We start from the raw sequence: 23,188 nt of genomic DNA on the forward strand, positions 1-23,188 counted from the left end.
GCCCCTAGTGGCTGGGCAGACCTGTCACTAAAGTTAGTGCTGGGTCAAGTCTACATGTGCATTAATGTACTAGTATAAATTAGCCTAATTTTGCCACTTTTAATGTGAATTAAGGATGCGCACATGTAAACATGCACTCATAATGTGCATTAAGTTAGGCTAATGTGCATTAATATGTCCTAAGTCAGCTAATAGATCAAGAGTTAAATTTTGGCCCTTTTGATCTCAGTAGAATGTTTGCCATTGACTTCCATTGGTCCAGGTTTTCACAAATTAATGCAGGAAAGACTCATGCTTCTAGAGCCAGAGGTCCCAGGCTTTATACCCTGAGATAATCCTTTCAGGGTCTTCACAAGGGTTAAATGTTACTCCATTCCTCTAGGTCACCTAAATATTGTTTAATAAAAGAACGAACTAAAATACAACAACTTAGTCAAGGGCCAAAGTTTCACAATAGAATGATAGTCCAGGAGTTTCTGGTTCCCATTTCTATACTCAAGCCAGTAAATTTGCCTGCTTGTCAGTCTAATATGTGTGGTCTTATATATTAAGCCTAATAATGCTTAACCCTGGCCAGTGTTCTAGAGCAGGGAAAAGATGAAGAGTGTTCTTTCCAACCTTCACAGGGCACCCACACAAGGGGAGAAAAGATCTGTAGAGAAAATATTTTCTCGGCATCACTGCCTGAAGATGTTTCTGAGCAAAGTACCAAGGGAGGGACTGCTACTGAGCCTTACTGCCCTACTCCAACATGTAATAAGAAGTGTTAATGAATAGCTCTTCATTCTTCCTGCCACCCATGAAGAAGCAGTATATGTCCTCCCCCTGCCTTCTATAGCTAAAGGTATAGCTGATCCTTCATGTCTCCAGCATTTCCAAGTAGATTTTCTCAATCTCCACCATTTTATCTGAAAACTTCTAATTTAAGATGTAGCTAAAATGATTTATTTTGGCTTCTATATTTCCCCTGTGCACATCTCATTACAGCCCAATGTGTTTAAACATCAAAAGTGCTTGTGTAAATATATACAATGAAGCTAAGTGATTAGAATAATCCAATGCAAATTTCAAAGACTCAATATAGATCTAAGAAATCAACTCTGCTAAGCTTTACCTCAACAACATGAGAAGAAATAATATAACTAAAATACAGGTTGTACTTCAAAGCAAAGCAGTGTTGAATTTCTAATAAGTAAGATAATTGCTTGAAGGCTGGGGGGAAAATAATCTGTCCCCAGTAGTACATGTATTTTATTTGCTCATAAACACTCTAAAGCAGTAATAATGTATCTGCAAGCAATGAGCCACACTTTTTCATTAACTTTTGTCATATACTTTTTTTAAAAGATCCTCATTTGTCCTGAGAGAGTGACTTTAACTTTACATGCAATCCTGCTTTAGGCAAACCCTCCCAACCTTTTTTCAAAACCACCTGCTGTGCTAATTGTGAACTGATAAGAAAGAGAGACATCTAAAGGCATTTCAAGGAAGTGAAACATTAATTCACACAGCGTATCTATTTCTGTTTGCAGCTATCCATTTTAGATTATAATCAAAGCAGATATCATTTTTTTCACAAAAGTAAAACTAAGACAAAAATTGCATCTTGGAAAAGCATGTGTCATGGCTTGTGACAAGAAAATGAGAGAGGTAGTAAACCATTTTAGTCTGATGTCAGGGAGAAGGCAGGGTAGATATGCACCTTACAGACTAACTAAATAAGATATATATAGAGCATAAACTTTCATGAACTCAAGTTCACTTCATCAGAGTGAGTGTAAGTTCACAAATGCTTATGCTCGCTCTCTCTCTCATATATATTTAATTAGTCTATAAATTGCATATCTACCCTGCTTTCTAAAGTCAGAAATAAATCTCTGACAACTATATGCTGCAGCAGATCTACATCCAAAATCCTAAATGTGTTAAATGACGGTAAAGTCATCTAATTCTTTTCTATACACTTTACTAGATTTGGTATCCTATGTATCATCTCTGTACAAAGTACAGAAGTGAGTTAATATGAAGATATGCTATGCTTCTCATATGATGGGAATGAGAGAAAAGTTACTGGCTTCAAAGTAAAACTTTGACAAGACTACCCAGTCTTCCATGTCAATATTTGGCAGCAATTTACAAAGGAAATTCTCTTTCCAGTTTCATGTTCTATCAGAATCCTAATGGAATCCTAGGTGTAAAGGATGCTTTCCCTGAAGTGTATGTGAGGCCTATACCCTGGACTGCTCAGTGTGTGGATTTATGGTATATCCCTCTCAATCCTTCAACATCAATGACCCTAAAGGACTTACCAGCTGTAATGATAAAACCTATACTGTTTCCATCCAAAGTGCAGTGACTTATCAAGCAGACTGTCCGAGGGAGTTGCCATTCAAGGTTAAAATCTAGCCTTTCACAGGAAAAATCACTTTTTAAGAGCAACATTTAAGTGAGGTGTTCAGATATAAGATGACATGCTTTAAAAATAACAACTCTCCTGGAAAACTCTGGCTTCTTTCAAGCAATAGCGATCTTAAATTGTTGTTTTTATACTGTCTGCAGAGTATGTACAGCTTGAATTGTAATGGGCAATTTCATTTCAAATAAACTGGAAAAAGTTTAAGGAGGTAAAATAACTCCCCAAAAAGTAATATTAAAGTTGTATTTTAATAGGCTTTTTCAAAGAATGTTGACCAAAAATACACCGTATTTTATATAGAAAGTATATTAAGTAGCAAATGCACAGAAACTCAAATAGCTATGGATGCAATTTAATGCTCTTCTACTATAAATAAAACAAAGACAGTGGTATTTTAAGCTCCAGCTGCAGTTCTACTCACTCCATAAATAATGTTAACAAACCACAAATCTATTTTAGGCTAGTAGTCTTTGAAAGTCATTAACATCAGAAAACTGTTTAGTTGCCTAAAGGAAATGTGTGTGATGATTTTAGACCAGTTCCACAGAACAGATATCTACATGGATATCACATTGGGCATCCTTACTGGCAGGAATAAAAGCCATATTAATAGGCTTTCTAACTAACTTTCCCTTTTGCAACTGGAACTGATGTCTTCCAAGATGCTACAGAGTCATTCTCTACAACATCGCTATTGCTGACATTATACCTGTTCTTTAAAAACACAAGTTTAATCACCAGGGCAGCGGACCAGCTAGTATAATGCAAAAGAGGGTAGAAAAACTAATTTTTAAAAGGAACTGGAAATTTAATTAGAAACAGCAGATAAAAAAAATTGTTACATTGCATGCTTTAAATTGGGTGATCAGTGCTTTCTTGATGAACCTCCCGAACAGTCAACTACCAAGTGCTCAATTCATTCAAAAATATCATAACTAAATAAATGCATTGGCAGGCGCCACTGAGGCATTCCAGAGACATCAGACTGTGTGATGTAGCTGAGAAGGCACTATGCTGGGAAACAGAAGACATGGGCTCTTGTCCTGCTTCTGCCACTAGCCTTCTTGATGACCTTGGATTTTGTCTGTCTTGGCTATTTTGACTGCAAGCTCCTTGAAGAAAGAGTATTATTTTATGATGTCATATGTGCAATGGAGCCCTAACTTTGGTTTGAGAATCTAGGCAGCACAATCCTCCTCAGCATCTCCATGAACTGAGTTGATCATCAGCATTTCACTACTTGGTTGAGATAGGAATTAGTGTTTGGCCACTCCAAGGGCTTTGTATGCAACATCCAGGACCAGACTATGAACAATTATAAGAATATATGTGGCTTCATTTATAAGACACATGTGGCTTCAATTATAACATGTGGCTTCATTTATAAGACACATGTGGCTAACAATTATAAGAACACATGTGGCTTCAATTATAAGACACATGTGACTTCATCAATGAAACAATCCAGCATGTCATGGATTAGTAACAGTCCTTGCTTATCTAGACTACGCCAAGGGGCACACAACCTGGTGAACAAAGTGATGCCTTAGCAATTAGCATTCATTTTTTCCAATGCTACCAATGGTTGGTACAATTATAGGCCACTACTAGAGCTGAAAGATGATGGAACCAAAAAAATATTGGGACAGAATGACTAAGTAAAAAACCATATATTACAGTTATAGGCCAGGATAGCACTTCTCATCAACATTGCCATCCCTACAGACAATAATCTGCAGTGAATCACTGGCAAGAAGCTGGGAAGGTACTATGACCTGATCAGAAAAATGCAGATGATCTGGTGCCCTAAGAAAATGAGCATAATAGTAGTAGTGTCATCTGTCAATGGAGTTATACTGAAGTCAACTGTGAAATAGTGAGAGCCATTCCAGGACACTGGAAATGGTGTGAGCCATTCCACTGAGACAAAAAATTACATCAGACAGTTCTCTCTTAGAGCTGGCATGTATGGCTTGGCCATTCACAGCCTTCCTTGTTCCATATACACACCAACACACATCATAAACCTCAGGCATCAGCAGCAGCAACAGCAGTAGCATAATATATAAGCAGGTCTTTTCCTCCTTCATGGAGCTTTCTTCTCCCTTAGCTCATCAGTGATTATTTTCCATGAGCTAAAAACAGTCTAGTCCTTAAAATTCAACCAAAAGCTCCAAAAGCTCCAATTAATACAAAATGCAATGAATAGTCTTTCCGCTGTTAAGTTTTCAAAAGAAAAATTAATTCCTACATTACAAACCTCTCATGTGTTCTATTCCTTATAAACCAAAATTACCTCGGAGCTTAGACAAATGAGGCTCCACAAACCTGTCCACATTTCCAGGATCTCTTCTTCAGTGTAACAAAAGCTTTACTGAAGTGCAGTAAGATACTCAGTGGGTGCATCTACATGAGACATTTACTGTAGAGCTGCCTAATTACCTCTGCAGTAAAGTCTTAGCATCTACACATGCGGCCCTATTAGGCCACAGTAAACTAATTAACTCCACCATAGGTTAGTACGTGTAAACACAAGTACTATCCTATGGTTGCATTCTTTAGTGTGCAGCAACACATGTAGATGCTGAATGGGCTGGCTGGAGCACAAGGGTGCCAGCTAGCCCTGCACTAGAGCACTCTCATGCCCCAGCCCCTCCACAGCATGCTAAGCCAGGTTGGAGCAGCCTCAGGGCTGGCAGGCTGACTCCCCCAAGCCTTCTGCCAGCCAAGGCTGCTCCGACCCAGCTCAACATGCTGTGGCCCCAGGCACATGTGTAAACGCGGCGCATAAGAGCAATAAACTCTGGCATACATGCGACCCAGAATACAGACCCAAAGATATTACTGAGCTTATACACTTTATCCTCACACACAACAATTTCACTTTTAATAATCAACACTTCCTCCAAATGATGGGAACAGCTATGGGCACTAAAATGGCCCCACAGTATGCCAACCTTTTTATGAGCCACCTGGAAGAAGACTTCCTTAAGAACTGCACCATCAAACCCTTGCTATACTTAAGATACATCAATGACATCTTCATCATTTGGACTGAGAACCTGCAATCTCTGATTGAGTTCCACCAGAAATTCAACAGTCACCATCCCTCCATCCAACTTTCTTTAGAATACTCCAGCACCAACATCTCCTTTTTAGACACAATGATCAGTATCCAGAAGGGTAAAATACAGACCACAGTATACAAGAAACCCACAGACCAACATACATATCTGCACAGAACCAGCAATCACCCTAACCACACCAAAAAAGCTGTGATATACAGCCAAGCCCTCAGATACCACCACATTTGTACTGAAGAGAACACCCGGGATTGCCACCTCACCAATCTTAAAAAGGCTTTCACCCAGAGAGGACACTCCTCCAGAGAAGTAGATCGCATGTTTGAAAGAGCCACCTGGATACCACGTGAAGAACTGCTGCAGTACAGAAGAAAAACCCACAAATCGCACACTGCTGGTTATGACGTATCACCCCTCCCTTGAACCTGTACAGAAAATCCTCAAAAAATTGCAACCCATATTAGAAAGAGACCCTATTCTTAAAAAGATCTTCCCAGAGCCACCCATCCTAGCCTTCAAACAAGCACCGAACCTTGCCAACCTCATCACCAGAAGCAAACTTCCTCAAGCCCAGAACACACCAAAAGGATCCAGACCGTGCCAGGACAAGAAATGAAAAACCTACCACCACCCCCACAATTACTACACCCCACAACAGAGCCATCAGCATCCCTGCATCTTACAGCTGCACCTCCAGAAATATAATATATCTCATCCAATGCACCAAATGCCCTGATGGAAGATACGTAGGAGAGACCAAACAACAACTGCGCACCAGAATGAACGCACACTGGAAATCTATCAAAGACAGAAATACCAATTACCGGTGGGGGCACATTTCTCACAGGAGGGCCACTCTCTCTCCAATCTCTCAATCCTGATCCTCAAGGGAAACTTACACAACACTTCCCAGAGACGAGCCTATGAGCTCCATTTCATCAGCCTCCTGGATACTAGAGATCATGGACTAAACACAGACATTGGATTTTTGATACATTATAATCTGCCTGGCAACTGACTCCCCAGCCCAGCCCCTGGCTTCTTTACTTGTCATTCCATCCAGGAAGAGCACACACCAACTGCTGAAACCTCCTTAGCCTGACGAAGGGTTTTTGAACCCGAAAGCTTGCTTAATAACTATTCTCCAACAATTTGGGTTGGTCTAATAACAGATATCAAATTCACCCAAGGAACCTTGTCTGCCTACGTCCTTAGACCAACACAGCAACAACCCAAACCCCAGCATACATGCTGGAATTTATTGCTCCATGCTAACAGCACCTGTAGGTACACCAAGTGTTCCCTACTCCTCAGCTGATTAGGAGGTTGAATGGTATTTGAGAAGAGGACTTCTGTCAACCCAGTCTACAGCAGAATCCTATGGGAGTAGAGAAGTAGTAGCATAATTAAGAGTGAGTGACAGGGGTATCAGCCCCTGATTTTGAGGGCAGGTGCAAGATTGGCAGCTTCAGCTGCTGCTAGCCAGCCACCACTGGCTGGCCACCCCTGCTGCCCCAACTGGCACTTTTTCCCCAGGTACAAAAGCTGTTTGTTAGACCTCTGAAGAGAAGTTTGAGCAAACAGAATGCTTTCTATGCCTGCATCCATAGGCATCTGATGTGTAGCCATCTGCATCCATGTACATGTGACATGTAGCCAGGTGCTCTGGTATAACTACAGAAGCAGCATGGAAAAACTGGTGGCCTTCAAGGAATTGTCCATTACCAGAAAGAGTAGAAGCATAACTTCAGTAGAAATGGAATAGGTCTTTAGGCAGGCAAATGTTAATGGCAATGCTAGTCTTTGGCACTCTGACTTCCTCCTCCCAGATTCATTTTCCACAAACTGGAAAAAATGGACCTGAACCATGAGATTTCCAGATGCTTTTTTTAATATACTGTATGGAAGGGGTCTTCTATGGGAATATGGAAACAAATTTATTTTTAGTAATTTATGGTTGCTATATGTCTATATATTTCTATCACTGATATGCTCTAAAAACTACAGACTTGGCAAAATGACAGAAAGTGACTTGATTTTGTTACACAGTGAAAGTATGTGTTACTGAACATGCAAATAATCATTCTCACTCTAAGTAGTTGGTTACAGATACGCTAACTTGTATTTTAAATTCTGTGTTTGCATTACATTTTATAATACGTAAAAGAAACATAAAAACAAATAGCAAAGTATATGTTTAATTTCCAATCTGTGTAGCAATCAAATATGTCTTCTCTGTCTCAGAGTCTGGTTCTCCTGTCATTTATACTGTTTTTACATTGATAAAAAGCCGTCTATCTCAATAGAGATACTCCTGGTTGAAATACAAAAATATAACAGTAGAGACAATCAGGGCCATATGAAATGAATGAACCTGAATAAGCCAATTTTTTTTTATTGGTGTTGTTCAGTGAAATGTTCTTGGTGGATATAGTCTTGACAGGTAATCACTAGGAGGCTTATATACCTTTTCCTTGTTGCACTTCAAGGAGATGTGTGTGTCTGTGCTTAGCTAAGTAAAAGTTTCTGTATTTTTGTTTCCTTTTATTGTATGCCCCTGGAAAATATGTTCTTGAAAAGGCTAAAGCCAGTGCTATTTTTATATTGTAAATCAAAGTGAGATTAATCTAAAAAGTAATGAAAATGCTCCCCTAAATGTTTATTCAATTAAGTTGTTTTATAGTGTTGAGAAATGAAGTATGGAGTATAGAGAAGTTTATTAAATCTATACACCATGGGGATCGAAATGAAATGAGAGCATTTCACCACTACAGACCATATTCTGTCCTCAGTTAAACCTGGAATAACTCCAATGATGCTAATGGAGAGAACAGAATTTGGCTTCTAGATCACAAGTTTGGATATGACCTGGATTGTTAGTGACCAACAGTTTAAATCATTTTTTGGCTGCTTGCTGGCCTATGTGAATGAGTAGAGAATTTCAGCCAAGCTACAGTAGAAAAATGGCCAGGGCTGGTGAAACTACACTGATGTATAGTAGCTGAAGTTATCGCCAAGATTTACATGTAATAATTGGTTGTCAGCTGTTCCAACAGACAGGCCATGGATGAATAGGAATGAACATCAGAATAACTTCTCAACTCGTCCAAAAGAAGTTGGGGATACATCAGTGGAGCTATATCATTGTATTTACATTATCTGGGCATGTCTACACTGGGCATGGTAACACAGTGACATGCTGCAACGTAGCAATCACATGGGTCTAAGGCGACATAGCAGCAAAATCTAAACGTGCGCTGCATGCACAGTGCAGTAACTGTCCATACTACTCCATGCTTTAGTAATTCCAAAAGAAAGTACTAAAACACAGCACCATAGCAACATCACCATACAGTGATGTGTAGATGCACCCTCTGTCTCAATAAAGATGGCCAGTTCCAGCTTCTAGCAACTAGAGCAGAGAGCAGGAGAGATCACATAGAGGAGAGGAGGAGAAAGATAGAGTGGTCCAAATATTTCCATGGTTGGACTGATAGTAACATGTTTATACAGCACTGTACTCCTTTCCATTTCCAGGAAGCAGTCTTATTTTTACTTACAAATTTCTTTTATGAGAAACTCCAGAACACTTTTCCCACCCCATCAGAGACCAAGCAGGAAGAGGTTGTGTATCCTAAACATATTTAGCTAGTACAATTCTAGCATATCATTTTTATATAAATACTGTACTTTCCCAAACATTCCAAGTGACAGTTTTAATACTTGGCATAAACAGAATCTACTGGACAACTGAAGAAACCGTTCTGACTTATGGAAAAAGTAAACTATGAACAAAGCAATTAACTGTGGTTCCAACTTTCCCCCACCACTTCTTCCAAAACTCTCATGGAGCCCACATTTAAAAAAACCCCAAATGAATGGAAAGGCAACAGGGAAAGTTTTGTTCTTATATGGTGCTTTTCACTTGTAGTTCTCAACATGCCTTACAAAGTGCCAATATCTTCATTTTGCAGAACAGAAAGCTGAGGCAAAAAATGGGAAATGAATTGTCCAATCACACACAAAGACTAGAGAGACCTCAGAATAACAATTACCGTATTTTGCTGTCTATAAGTCGATACAGTGTATAAGTCGACTCCATTTTTCTGATCCAAGAAGTTAAGAATTTGTATGAAATGTTGTTAATATATGCTCAAGAGATCCAGAAGAAAGCACCCTGCTGCAGTGATGAGCATGGATCCAGGTTTTCTCTTTCCTGAAGAAAAAGGCAGATTTTTCCCTTCAAAGGAGAAAAAAAGAGTTTTTTCCCTTTGAACTGCGAAACCACAGGTTTCCCCTCTTGCAAACAGTTCTCTGCAGGCTAGCAGAGTTCCAGCCTGCAACGAGCTGCTTGCAAAAATGGTTCAAAACCCTAAACCCTGTATGGAAGGAGATGGTGAGGGGGCGAGGCCTGAGAATCTGAGACCCAGCAGGGCTGGCTCAGACTTACAATGGGTAAGTAGCAGTAAGTACTTACTGGGGGCCTGGGATAGCGGGGCAGGGATGCAGTAAGCTAGGAACTCATGTGGTGGCACTGGGTGGGCAGCAGTGGTCCCCGCTCAGTGGGGGCTAAAAGGTGGCTCGGGCAGACCCCACCTTGCCCCACTGATGACCCCTACTGCATCCTCATCCTACTCCCGTTCCCTCTTCCCCTCCTCCTCCACATCCTCCCCTTCCCCTCTCCTCCTCACTCCTGTCTGCTTCACCTGCTACCAAGTTTCCCTGCCAGGGGACATTAAAATGCAGAACACACAAAGTCACTGGGAGGGCTGGGAGAGCCATGCCTTGGAAGTGAGGTGCAATGGCATGGACAGGAGTAGGGCACCAGCATAACAGGGCTGTTGAGCACCACAAAGCAGCAGGGAGGACAGTCACAGTTGGACCCATGACCTGGTGCAATGGGGGAGCTGCTGCCAGGAGGGAGTGAGCGGGGGGTGGCTAGGGGCTGTGGGTCAGGAATGAGGGGCACTGGTAGGGCTGGGGGGGGCCATGGCTTGGGAGTGACGGCATGGGCAGGGGCAAGGTGCTGGCATGTCAGGTCTGCTCAGCGCCACAAAGCAGGGGGTAGGGGGACAGCCACAGCTAGATCCACAACCTGGTGAATGAAGGGGGCAGGGGGAGCTCTGATTTTCTGTGATAAAAAAACAAAGTAAGATGCCAAGATATATAAGTATTTATAATTGATTTTATTATAATGATTGAGGCACTGGTAGGCTTCCAAATTTCTTTAAAATTCTCTGTATATAAAGGGCTTGGTCCATCTGTCTGTCTGTAATGCTCTTGGAGCACTCTGATTGGTTGTTTGGCAGCCAATCGCATGCTTACTGAAACAACCAATCGGAGTGCTCTGCACAGAGAGACGGCAGAGATGGAGGAGACAGAGGAGGCTGCTTCTGCTATACTTGGATCTGGAGGGAAGTTTAATATGAAGTTTTATACTACTATTTCAAGGAAGGATCCCATGATTTCAGAAGGTTTGCCTTAGCACCCCATTTGCAGCGCCAGCAAGAAATTTGTCCATCCTGCAAAACCCAAGAACAAAGTTGCAGATTTTTGCCTGCCATCTGGTGGCCTCTAACCTATTAACAAGCTAATAACTGACTTACATAGAACTAGACCTCATAGACTTCAGTGTGCCATATGCACAAAGTCAGTATCATTATCTCTATTTTTAAGACTGGGGGAACTAGGATACAGAGCAGGGATGTGATTTGCCCACAATCACCCACTGGGTAAACGGCAAGAGCAGGAATAGAAGCCTTGTTTACTCACAGTCATAATTCTATCTACTAAACTACATTCACTGTCCTTTACAGATTATGCCTCTAATAATATTAGTTTCTGTCTGTAAACCTTAAGGTTATGTTTACTTCAATCGATGCCCATGACTGCAGCTTGTATAAATGTATGTGAAGTAGCTTTAAATTAGCTCATACCATAAACTTCAACAAGCCTCATAAACCTACACAAAACCCTGCACAAATAATCTGCTATGCTAGTACCAGTGCACAAACCAGCTAGATTAATTTGGACTCAGTTTTGTCTGCACAGGCTGCAGTCTGGATTGAACTGTGGACAACCCCTTAAATGAGTAGCACTCACTCACAGTAGTAGTTATGCTGAAGTTAACAGGACTGCTGATGTAAGGCTATTCACAGGTCAATACAGCAGAATCAGACTGTGCAGTTTCACAGACCTCAAACTGAAGACAGTGCAGTCTGCACTTGAAATTACTTCACACAACTTTGGAGGGACTGAATTTTCTTTCTTGAAATTCAACATTTGTCCCAACAGCCCTTAGAGTCCTCTGTCATTTTACCAGACCATACGCTATGAACAAAAATTTGATAAAGGTAACTCTTGCCTTATCTCTAAAGTAACACTTTTGCCTTTTTCAAAACTGTTGATATTTTGGCCCCCTGAAATTCAAAGCACCTGTGGCAGTTTACCATTATCTCGCATACTACAGCTTCATTTTGCATCATTCGTTTTTCATTTATTTCATTTCATAAATTTCTCTTTCAGCTTCAACGCCATTGTCACATCAGTAAGTTAGAAAATCCTTTCCTTTATCAGTAGAGCCTTTGATTTCTGTATTTGTTTTTATTTTGTGGGGAAGAAGGGTTTGATTTTGTGTTTGGCTCTTTGTTTTGATCTGTTCTTGCTTTCTGTAACCACCAGACTCAGACAATAAGGAAACCCTTCCTACCTGGGACTGCGTTCAAAAATAGATTGTGTTGCCTAGGGCAGCTGAAAGAACTTGCTTGGCACTCCAGTGTAACTTTATGCTTTATTAGTTTTATGTTGTTCCTTTATAGTTACTTTCCAAGCATATAAAACACAGGTAATTGAAAAAGTAGCTTAATACCTAAATTACCATTTAATCATCTGACAGCCTTTGAAACTCAAATTAATACTATACTGTCTCTTTTAACTAGCCAGTGATACAGTTTACTTACCAAGTAATTGACTTTTTTCCATGTAAGTTGTACAAGCAACAGAAAAAAATAAGTATTTTTTTTCCCTGCAGACTAAGTTCTGTGGTGTCTGAAATCATTGTTCATGAACTAGAGGTCATCAGGTCACATGCTAACTTTCAACCAAGAAATATGTGGGAGTGCATGAGAATAAAACACAAGCCTGCAAGAATGAAAGCCATATGTTATCCTCAGAGGTAGGGAAGGGGAAAATTGTTGGGTTCAATGAAGCTAGTAAAAGCAATAGATCACATGGATCTTTTTGCAGAAATCTTCACACATTCTTATTACTTCAGCCGATCTCCTAGCAAGAACTATGCTCTCCATGGTTTGCAAGCACAGAGAGGAAAGACCATTCTCCACATCCTCTCCGTGCTGCAGAGTCTCATGATGCCTGGCACGGAGAACTGGATGGGAGACTGAAGGCAAAGACTGACTTTCAATGGTGAAAATGAGAACTGAGGACAGGACTCCTTATACTGCCCATCTCACTGGAGTTCTGCTACATTCAGATCTTGGGTTTACTTTCAGATCCACCGGTGAGTTCTCTTACAAGTCTAACATGAGACTGAAGAATAATACAGTATATTAAAGATTTGAAAAAACCTGCACTCAATTCACCCTGTTAATTTTCTGCATCATCAAGAGGCATTACTTTAATCAAATCTGATATAAATTTATTTTTCCCTTCCCAAGTGAACTGTTGTAACAGCACATAGTTCAATTAAGATACTATGAATTTCAAATTAAGATGATAATGTAGGCCTTTGTGTATCAAAACCGTATTTACAAAATTCATGTTAGGTGGGCTCAGAGGTTTTGTACACTGGTTCATTGTTCACATGATAATTATGAAAATTTGACAATCCCAGGTGGTTTATGCCCCTGGTCCTGAAAATTACTGCAAAAGTCCTTTTATCTGACATGGTAATGTTTAGGAGAGAAGAAAATTATAACTACTGCTTTTTTGTGCTGATTTTTCTTTTTCTTAGACTGTGAGCGAACAAAGTTTTGGAAAGAAATGCTGTGTTGCTGTTAGTGTTCAGTTATGCAAGACTCTGCAGAGGCTGTGGTCTTGGAAGGTAAATCCCTGACATGCCTGAAACAGGGATTGCCTGCTGCTATTTGAATTCTCTTCCAGGTTGGCATATACACATAAATAAAACAAATTACACTTAGAATATGCCAGACTCAGTGAGAAACCAACTTCCAGGGCCCCAGAGGTCTACTCCTCCTCAAACAGCCAGCATTATTGTCAGAATTGAATACCGTAGTCAAAAGAAAGGGTAACACAGGGATGTAAGCCAGCAAAACAAACCATATCTTTAGCTTATGAGGTTAACAGAGTAATACCAGTTTACACCAGTCAGTGACCTCACTTCTCAAATCACATAAGATTGCATCTTGAGCCAAGAAGCCAGATTCATTTTAATTAGGCCCCAAAGTTGATGTTTTGTTTGCATTTCCTGCACTGCTTACTTGGCATTTGATACAGACATGTGTAGTTCAACAAAAGCAGACATTTAACTTGTTTTGTGTTTAGCTGAGCTAGCAAGGTCCTCCACTCTCTCAGAGGCCTCTCTCTGCCTTCATTTGTATACATAATGTAGTAACTTTTGAGCACCACCTGAGCTCTTCCAAAAATGCAGGAAATGTTCTATGTATGAGCAAGTATAATCCTGTCGATTTGGGGTTATACCAGAAAACCCCAGGAGAGTGGAAAATGAGACACACATAGTAATGCTTTCTTCTGTTTAACAGAACCATAGCTTCAAGCATCTCTGTGATTTCCTACAGATCAAAGATCTGGTTAATGACAGCAATTAACTGATTCAAGCACAACAATAACCCATCTCATCTCCACCCATTTACCCAATGGTCCTGAACAGGTTGACAGCCTGAATGACTAGTCTCCCAGCAGGGAGGTGACAAATAACAAGGGTGAAGAACCAAGGGTGGTGCATTAGAGGAAAGGAGGAATGAACGCAGACAGCCCCTGACATGAGTAAAATGTGATACCAAGGAATCCTGATAGGAGGAGTGGATGGGATGAGAGATGCTCATAACTTTTGGCATGAGATGAAAAGAGTCTAGAATACGAAGGGAGAGGATGATGGGAGCAGACATAGCCCCTAGCATGGAGGAGACTAATGGGGCAGTGCTACTGGGGAAAGGGAGACATGGGGTAAAGTCAGTTCTTTGATTGGTGTAAATACCAACATATCTTTCCTTTCTGATTTGTCCTAGTTCACATGCACTGGGCTTAACTACTGTCAGATGAAGCAAAATTCAAATTTGTCTTTGACCCAAACACAAAAACAAAACATCTCAGACATGCTGAAAGGTATTTGAAATACAGTGAAATGTTGGTTTAATCTACATCAGATTCAACATTTTTAATCAAATTCTGGGTTGTTTTCTGGTCATAAAGTCATTCCCAGCAAAGATGTTTTGTCAATATTTATTACTCAGATCACCCCTTTTACTTCACATAACAGTAGCCAGGCCAGTGGGATAGACTGTAAAGTTTCTGTATTACATTTTCTTCTACCGGCAGAATCTTCATGTGGGAAAGCAAAACTAATATTTAAATTCTACTGGGTATATCGTTTTTACTAACTCAGTAGAATACAATTGCAGTAGAATTACATTTTGGCTTTCAGAAAACTAGGACAATCTCATTAATATGTAATAAAATATTGTAATATGCTAGAATTTGAATGATAAAACAGTCAGCATTTTTCTGCAAATTCATTGTAGATATCATGTAATGGCATATTACAAGTAATCCTTTATGTTTTAATAAGATAAATATTATTTGCTATATACATCAGTTTGTGTAACCCACATACATTATAACTGGCATTTTGTGGGGAGGGATTTAAAAAAAAGGAAAGGAGCATTGAAAAAGAGACATGAAATTGGTAGTTGATTACTCTGAGTCTTCACACATGTAGAAGGCAAGGTAACGCCCCTGGAAGGACCCTAAAACAGCCAGAATTAGGGTGTGGCAGTCACCAGGTCTGATCAATAATGTTTCTGAAGGCACTGTGAACAATCAGCCTTTGATTGCTAAGTCAATTAGAGTATAGGGGTGGGGCAGGGAGAAGTTTTTAAATAGATGAGGCAGGGCAACACTGATAACTCATTTGCTGATTCACCTAAAGACTGAGAGATGTTTCTGCTGGGTCCAAGTTCCTGTATCAGTTTGGGTGGGTGAGTCGTTCTAGCTTTACTTAAAAAGGGTTTGTCTGCTAGATTCTAGTTCCTGTATCAGTTTGGGCAGGTGAGATCTTCCCAGCATTACTTCTAAGGGAGGCCTTCCATATTAGGCTAGCACTTGGTCTACAGTGGTGTTTTTTTATGAAAGGTGCAAGGCAAGTGACTGTCTTCTCTGAAGACTATGCAGCTTCATGGAACTTTTAGTAAGCCACTGGTTTGAATTATGATACTGTGTCTGAAAGCAGGGGCAGAGCTGAATGAAGTCTGAGCTGGTTAAGAAAACAATACTCTATATATAGTGAGAGCCTCCTAGAGATCCAAGGAATAGATGCACTACACTGATCCCAATACCTGTAGCATTGTGGATGCAGATATCTGTTTCATCAGTGACTGCAGTCTAATGGGTTATTAACCTGAATGCTGGCATAGTGCTAGCTATGCAGACTTTGGAACTGTTTGCTGACAGAGTTCTGAATTTTTTGGAAAAGATTTGTGGTTGCCAATCTTTGAAACTCTTCGTTCCGCAAATGTTAACGACCCTGTCTTCTTCTGCAATGTTGCTGTCTGTTAGCTGCTCCTCTTAATGCAGGGGCAGGCAATTAATTCAGGTGGAGGGCCGCTTACTGGGTGTTGGCAAGCTATGGAGGGCCACATGACAGGCAGCCAGGGGCAGCTAAATATAAATTTTCCCAATTTTTTCAGGGGCCCCACGGGCCAGATAGAATGGCCTGGTGGGCTGCATCCAGGCCGTGTTTTGCCCACCCCTGTCTTAATGTATCTCCTATTTCACAGTCCTGTAGACTGTTTTTAACTCTAGCTAAAAACATTAATTCAGGTTTTGAAACATTAACTGAGGTAAACATCAATTCATATGGGGAAACAACTTTCAGTGAAGCATCTGATGCATTGTCAAGACATTCAAGACGGCTAAATTTTTTTTTTATGAATCCAAAAGAGATGTACATTTAATTCTAATAATAACAGGATTAAAGAAATGCTATCTATTGATGATTTGTGCCTAGCTTATTGGGTTCTTATACATAATATGCGATACAGCAAATTAATGAACATTCCAATAAAGGTATATTTGTTTTGGCTGCAATCTTGAACTTAATACAGCCCTCAGGCCAAAGCATATTAGTAAAGCTTTAATGTTCATTTTACCTGGAGAAAAATGTGTTATGTGTAATGAATGATACACCACATCACAAGCACCCCTTTTCCAAAATCCTAGATCCCTTATGTGTAACAGCAACAAAGAGGAGAAGTATGTAACAAACACCAGTAAGTGTACTAATGACTTGTAAATTATTCATATTTGAATTACTTTCAATATATACACTAGATATTTATTTACTAAGAAATTGTATAGTACATTCTCTGAAGCTAACTTGAAATTATTAACACTAACTTATGAGTTTTATAAGCAATAGCTCTGGGGCTAGGGACAAAAGTTATGCAGAAACTGGCTTAAGTGATCAGAAACTGGTTTAAAGCTGTAACAGAACATAAGTTCAGTGCATGTAAACCAGCTTCAAAATGACTGAAATGGGTTTAAGATAAACCTGATTGAATGTAGTATCAGACTGATCTGGGTCAAACTGGTTTATGGCACTTCTGTCTCAGAGTCCCCCAACATGCTTGTCAGCCCCCGACTGGGCTAGGCTGGCCTGGGCTAAGCCGTCTGCTCCAGAGAGCAGGGTTGGCCCTGCCCATCTCCTTCCTAGCTGGAGCACTATTACTGCTCGGGGGAGCTGAGGAGTTGAAGACTGCAGGCATAGCAGTGTCTGCCTGGTTTCCCCTGCCCCACCCACCACTCACTGCTCAAGCAGGGATCCCTCCCTGAGAGGTATCTATGTGTGTGTCTCCAATTTCACTGCTTTCTGAAAAAACAAAACTCTGGCCTAAATTGAGACACAGAAAAAAGGGAAATATGAGGATAACACAGTTGTACATGATATTGCTGCGGCACGCTCCAACTGAAATACTAAGAGTTCTGGGGAGTTTTTCCATCTATTAGTATCTGATACAGCATTATTAATTTATTCTTTTTTATTTTTTATATTTATTCTTTTCATTTTCATTCTATCATATCCTCTTTTTGTTTTATCTATTGACAGTGGGTTTAATGGGAACTAATTGGAAAATTCTCTCTCTCTGTATGAGCTTCTGAAATTCATTCGGTCATCCTCAGGGAATATAAAGCAGAATAAATGTCTCTCCATAACAGGGTTTGACTTTATGTATATTTTAAATACCAGGCTTTTGTTTGCAATGCATACCTAATATAGATATATATAGATAATGTAGATTGAAGTATTTGTGGAGACCAATGATGGGGCCAAATAATAATTTCTCATATTTCTAAAGTGTAGAGATACCACCGTCCACAGCTGCCAGTCCACATTCACGGACTCTATCCAGGGAAAAAGCTAGCTCATCCTTACCTATCCCAGGAAGAAACTGCCCTGAATTTAACATAGAATATAGGACTCACTGGTTAGTGCCTGACTCGCAACGCTTCACTTTCATTAGAATCAAGTGGTCACTCTTTCCCACACAAGTGTGAACAGCAGTTTACGGCACTGATCAGTAAAACATTCACAATGGCTGTTAACCTAAGTGTAGGCCCATTGCTGACATTTTCCCTCTCTAATAAAAAAAAAATAAAATAAAGACACAATAGGGGTAAAGACTTGCTATAATTATAGAAGGATATAATACACTTGAAAAGAGTTTAAAAAAAAAGTTCTTGACTGCAAAGAAACTTGAAATGTAAAAGCAGAGAAGAATCAAATGAATATAAATAAAGGACATTTTTACATGTGTTCCTGATGCAGTGCTGCGTGCTTTTAATCAGCGAGCCACACTAATTTAAAGCCCCTGGCGCTGCATCAGGTACATGTACATCAGTGGTGCAGCGCATGTCAGTGCTGAGAAAATGGCAACAGTGCGCGTTGAATTAAAACATGATTAGTGTGCTTTAGTTCAAAGTGCACTGCCACCATTTTCTCAGCATTGATGCACTGCACTGCACCACTAATAAACATGATGTATGAGGCCGCTAGTGTGCATCAATTTACATGCTCAAGCAGACTTGTTTAATCCTGATTCCCTGCATGTGTGCCCTATAACTCTGTAGAACATAGTATTAGGGAAAAAATAATGTTTATAGATCAAACAAAAGGTTTCCCCTTTTTCTCCTGTGTTGTGCGTTAATACATATTTATTAAAGTCCATTAAGATGCCAATGACAATGTTCTGTATATTATTAAAATATATTCTATGGATTCAGATTAATTGCTTCTCTCATGTTTGGAAATAGCTTTTATTAAAAATGCTGGATCATGAAACTAATATTATTTATACTAACAACACTAATTTTGCATCATGTTAAGCTTTGCTCCAAGTTCTTCACTTAAGCATATCTCATATGTTATTCGATATTGGCTCTTAATTTAAGATGCACAAAATTGTCTGCATCTTACATGCTATGAAGCTGCTCCTAGTGAAATACAGGGGAGTTTTGCCACCATTTCCAATGGAACTGGAACTTGGGCCTACACACATTAAGTATAATGCAGTGTAGCACACACAAACATGCCTTCTATCTGAACAAATAGGGTTTTAAGCACCTCTGAAGCTTGTCCTCTGTTACTCGCTGACACAAGTGTTACTACCTAATCAATGGCCAATTGAAATTGTTTAGTACATTAGAATGATTTTCACATTAATTTGCCTGAAGTAAAAATAGCAGCTCTGCAACAGGATTGATCAAATGGCTTTAAGAGAGCTAAACTGCATTGGAATACAAATGGAGGTACATTACATCCACATAAGCACTCAGTGTATTCATAATGAGCAGGAGCTATATCACCACAATTTATAATAGCAGAAAATAGAGTTTACAGAGGTGGCCACAGCTTCTTGAGCTTGAGGAACCACAGAATCTTTACTGTTGTTTTTTTTCTCTAAACCTCACTTAGACATAAACTAAGTGGTCATGAATGAAAAAGAGAAAAGCATTTAAAATATAAATTTTTCTTGCTTTCTGTCTGGAAACTGCAGCACCAAATAATAGAATTTTACACTTCTATATCCCTTTAAAATCCTCACTGAAAAGTCTTTACAAAAGTAAGTTAATCTAGGGAAACTGAGCAATAAGGGGAGTGAAATAAATTGTCCAAGGATACCAGGGGACAGAAATTACACACAAACTGCTTTAAATGATCAGAAACTGATTCAAACCTGTAACTGAAATTCAGTGCATATAAACCAGTTTAAAATGGCTAAAATGGGTTTAAGATGAACCTTGTTGAATGTAGTATCAGGCTTAACTGATTTAAGTCAAACTGGTTTATGGAACTTCTATCTCAGGCCCCTTCCTGGTTCAAGTTAAATCACAGTCCCCCCGCACTCCAGATTGTTTTGCAGCCTTGGGCTGCGCTGTGCTGTCTGCTCTAGCAGACAGCTACCTAGACAGTCCAAGACTTCAGGACTATCCTCTGTCCAGCTTCTCTTCTCCAGACAGCAATGGAACTTTGGCTAGAAACAGATATCATTTGTGTATTACCATGCTCCCTAGCCAGAGCAGTGAGGGCTGGCTGACAAGGGGGTGAGGGGTGGGAAACCCAGCTGGGAATGCAGCCGTCTGCCTAACAGGGGCGGAGCAGCCCCATGCGTGGAGGGAGCAGGAGCTGGTGGCAACTTCAGGCAGAGGGAGGCCCATGGGACCCCAGCACAGGTCTGGCGGGGGGCTGCAATTCTTCTGCCCACCCCCAATCCCCACTTGAGTTTGGGAGAGGGCAGCCCCTGCTAGGGTTTTTGCTCGCTCGCTCGCTCGCTCTCTCCCTGCTCAAGCGGAGAGCAGGGAGCATGGCCATATCCCTGCCCAGGCCAGCAGGGGAAGGCGGGAAAGGGGATTTAAACCTCCCCTGGTTTGCGGGGGGGTGGGCAGTCCCTTCCAGGCTTCTGCCCCCTCCCCCACCTGCTCCCCACTTGAGCAGAGAGCAGGGAGTGTGGCCACACCCCAGCAGGGCCAACAGGGTGATGGGGACAAGCGGGGTTTAATCCCTTCCCCTCTCCCACCAGCCCAGGACTCCAGGTGAGGTGTGCCTGGCAGGGGCACAGCAGCCTGTGCCACACATTCCCCTTTCCCATGCCGCTCGCTTCTCAAGTAGTGGCAGGGGGGCCGTGGCCAGACACTGACCCAGGCAGCTTCCTGAGGCGAAGAAGACCCAGCCTCCCTCCCTCCCCCCTTCGCCACAGGCAGCCAACCATCCCAGTGTCTGGATATGTACCCCACTGCTCTGGTAGCAAGCAGTGGCGGGCGGGGAGGGGGAAAAATTACTGGCAGAGACTGCTTCCCCTTCCAAGCACACCCCAACCAGGGACTGTGCAGGCCAGGATGGGAATTTAAACCACTCCCAATCATGCTCATCTACTCAGCAGCCTGCTGGGGCCTGGCCCCACATCCCTATCCTCCCAGCTCAGCTTCCTTCCAGCCACTGCTGAAGAGAAGGGAGGTTTCACTCAAGCACCCCCCAGCTTCTAGCCTGGATCACTGCTGGTATGTGGCTGCATTTCCAGAATCAAAAGTGAATATTTGTTCACTTGCTTCCCGGTTCAATCTGTGCAGGTTAGACTAACCTGCAAAGATTGTATCAATTCAGGCTCAGACTTTTTGAATGTCTGTACTTAAATTCATAGCAGGAGCAGAAATAAACTCCAGAATTCCTAGTTTCCACTCCTATGCTATAGCCATCCTTCCTATCAGTCTGGCCAGTGGGAATGTATAGGGGCTATGCTGGAAAGTCCAGTAGAAAGAAACTTTTAACTTGCCTGTTGTGGTTTTTTTTAAATGTGAAGGTTTGGGGGTGGGGAGGATTTACATAACCAGCTGCTTCAATGGAATTTCTAACCATACCCTATCTCTAACTGTCTGTGTTTTATTTGTCCTCACTTGAGAATTTGCACCTACTCTAAGCTATTGCCATAAGAAAATATAATGGAGGTGAGGGCCAGGTGGCAGCATATTCAAGCAGGTTTTATCAGTAGTCTAAAAGGCAGGAAAATGGAGTGGCACACTAATGTTGTCCCACACAGAATTATTGAACAGCTACTGCATGAGGCTTAGGCAGTTCTTTGCATTACATATTGACACCAAGTCCTTTCCTTTTTCATGTCCTTGTGACAAGGTAGTTAGTAGAATTCACAGATTTGTTGGAATCTGACAGGGCCACAGTGTGAGCATTTCTGCTATAGCCTCAACTTGGCAATCTCTGGGCTGTCAATTGTGTGCCTTAGTATCTAGCCCTTATGCCCCCCCCCCCCCCCCCCCCCCCAGCCTCTCCCAACACCAGGTAAGCTTAAGAGTAAAATGTTAGACTTGTTGTTAAAAGCAAGCTGGATCATAAGGAAAGGAATAAAAGAACACAGTAACTTCCTTCTGTACACCCAGTTAGTGCTGTTCATTCTAGAAAGCATAGGCTTTGTTTCATTCCTAGTACACTTCTGGAAACGGATTTGTCTATTTGGTAGTTAAACCAAAAAAAAAAAAAATCAACATTTATTTGACATTTCAAGTAAAGGCTATTTTGAAAAAGAGGACTAGATTTGCAAGAGGAATTATGAACCCTTTACAGAAGTGGAAAGTGGTGGTGGTGGTGGTGCTGAAGCTCCATTACCCTAAAGTCCAGTGGAAGATTTTGGTTCAAATCATTTCCTTGGTTCACAGCTGGACTTCAAGCTGGATCTCCTCCTTCGCCAGGGAGCGCTCTAACCATAGAGTTCTCAGGTATTTTAGAGTGGGGAAATCTTTCCTGCTGAGCCTATTCTACTTTAACACTTGCATCTTCACAAAGTTACAGTGTGATGAACTAATTTAATGGTTAGGTCACGCTCCACAGCCAGGGAGGTGCTGGAGTGCCTGTTCCAATGAATATTTAATTATTTATGCAAAGTAGAGCAGCTTCAAGAGGGCAGATTGAGATGTGCACTCCAAAATGTAACACAGCCCCACTGCTAGGACACAATTCTGAAAAGTGGGGAGACCTGCATTAAAAATCCCTGGTCTATATCAGACAGAGAACATGAACTGTGATCTCCTATTCCAAGATGAGTGCTCTATTATTGAGATGTTGGAAGCAAAAACGAGGCACAACCACAAGCTTCATTTTAAGAATCTGATCTGAAAAAACAAAACCTCCTGTTTCAAATCAGCCAGAGTGAATACTTTTGATATTTGCATTATATTTCTAGTCAAAACTACTTATCAAAACTTGACCCACATGTCAATGTTTCAGTTGTCCTGAACTTCCATTTGATGGTGTATAAATGATTCACTGGAAAAAAAATATCACCCAGCCATAGCTTCTACTTCCCTAGGAGCACACTGCATGCATCCCAAGGAGAAGAAAAGAAGCCATTGGTCTGATCCCCATATGGTTTGGTTACATTGGGGCAGTAAGCATCAGCAAATAAAGAGTTGT

General features: G+C 41.0%; 1 protein-coding gene across 1 annotated transcript in view; it reads left to right on the forward strand.

Moving 5' to 3' along the window:
• Positions 1-15,630: 15,630 nt before the first annotated feature.
• The window catches only part of RNF150 (ring finger protein 150), a 307,968-nt gene continuing 300,410 nt past the window's right edge, over positions 15,631-23,188 (forward strand). The window contains exon 1 of the mRNA XM_059722040.1: positions 15,631-15,688. Coding sequence (XP_059578023.1) covers positions 15,652-15,688 — 37 coding nt within the window. The 5' untranslated portion in view covers positions 15,631-15,651. The remainder of the gene's footprint in view (positions 15,689-23,188) is intronic.

This window comes from Alligator mississippiensis, chromosome 2, assembly GCF_030867095.1.
Source record: "Alligator mississippiensis isolate rAllMis1 chromosome 2, rAllMis1, whole genome shotgun sequence".
NCBI classification, from domain to species: Eukaryota; Metazoa; Chordata; order Crocodylia; family Alligatoridae; genus Alligator; species Alligator mississippiensis.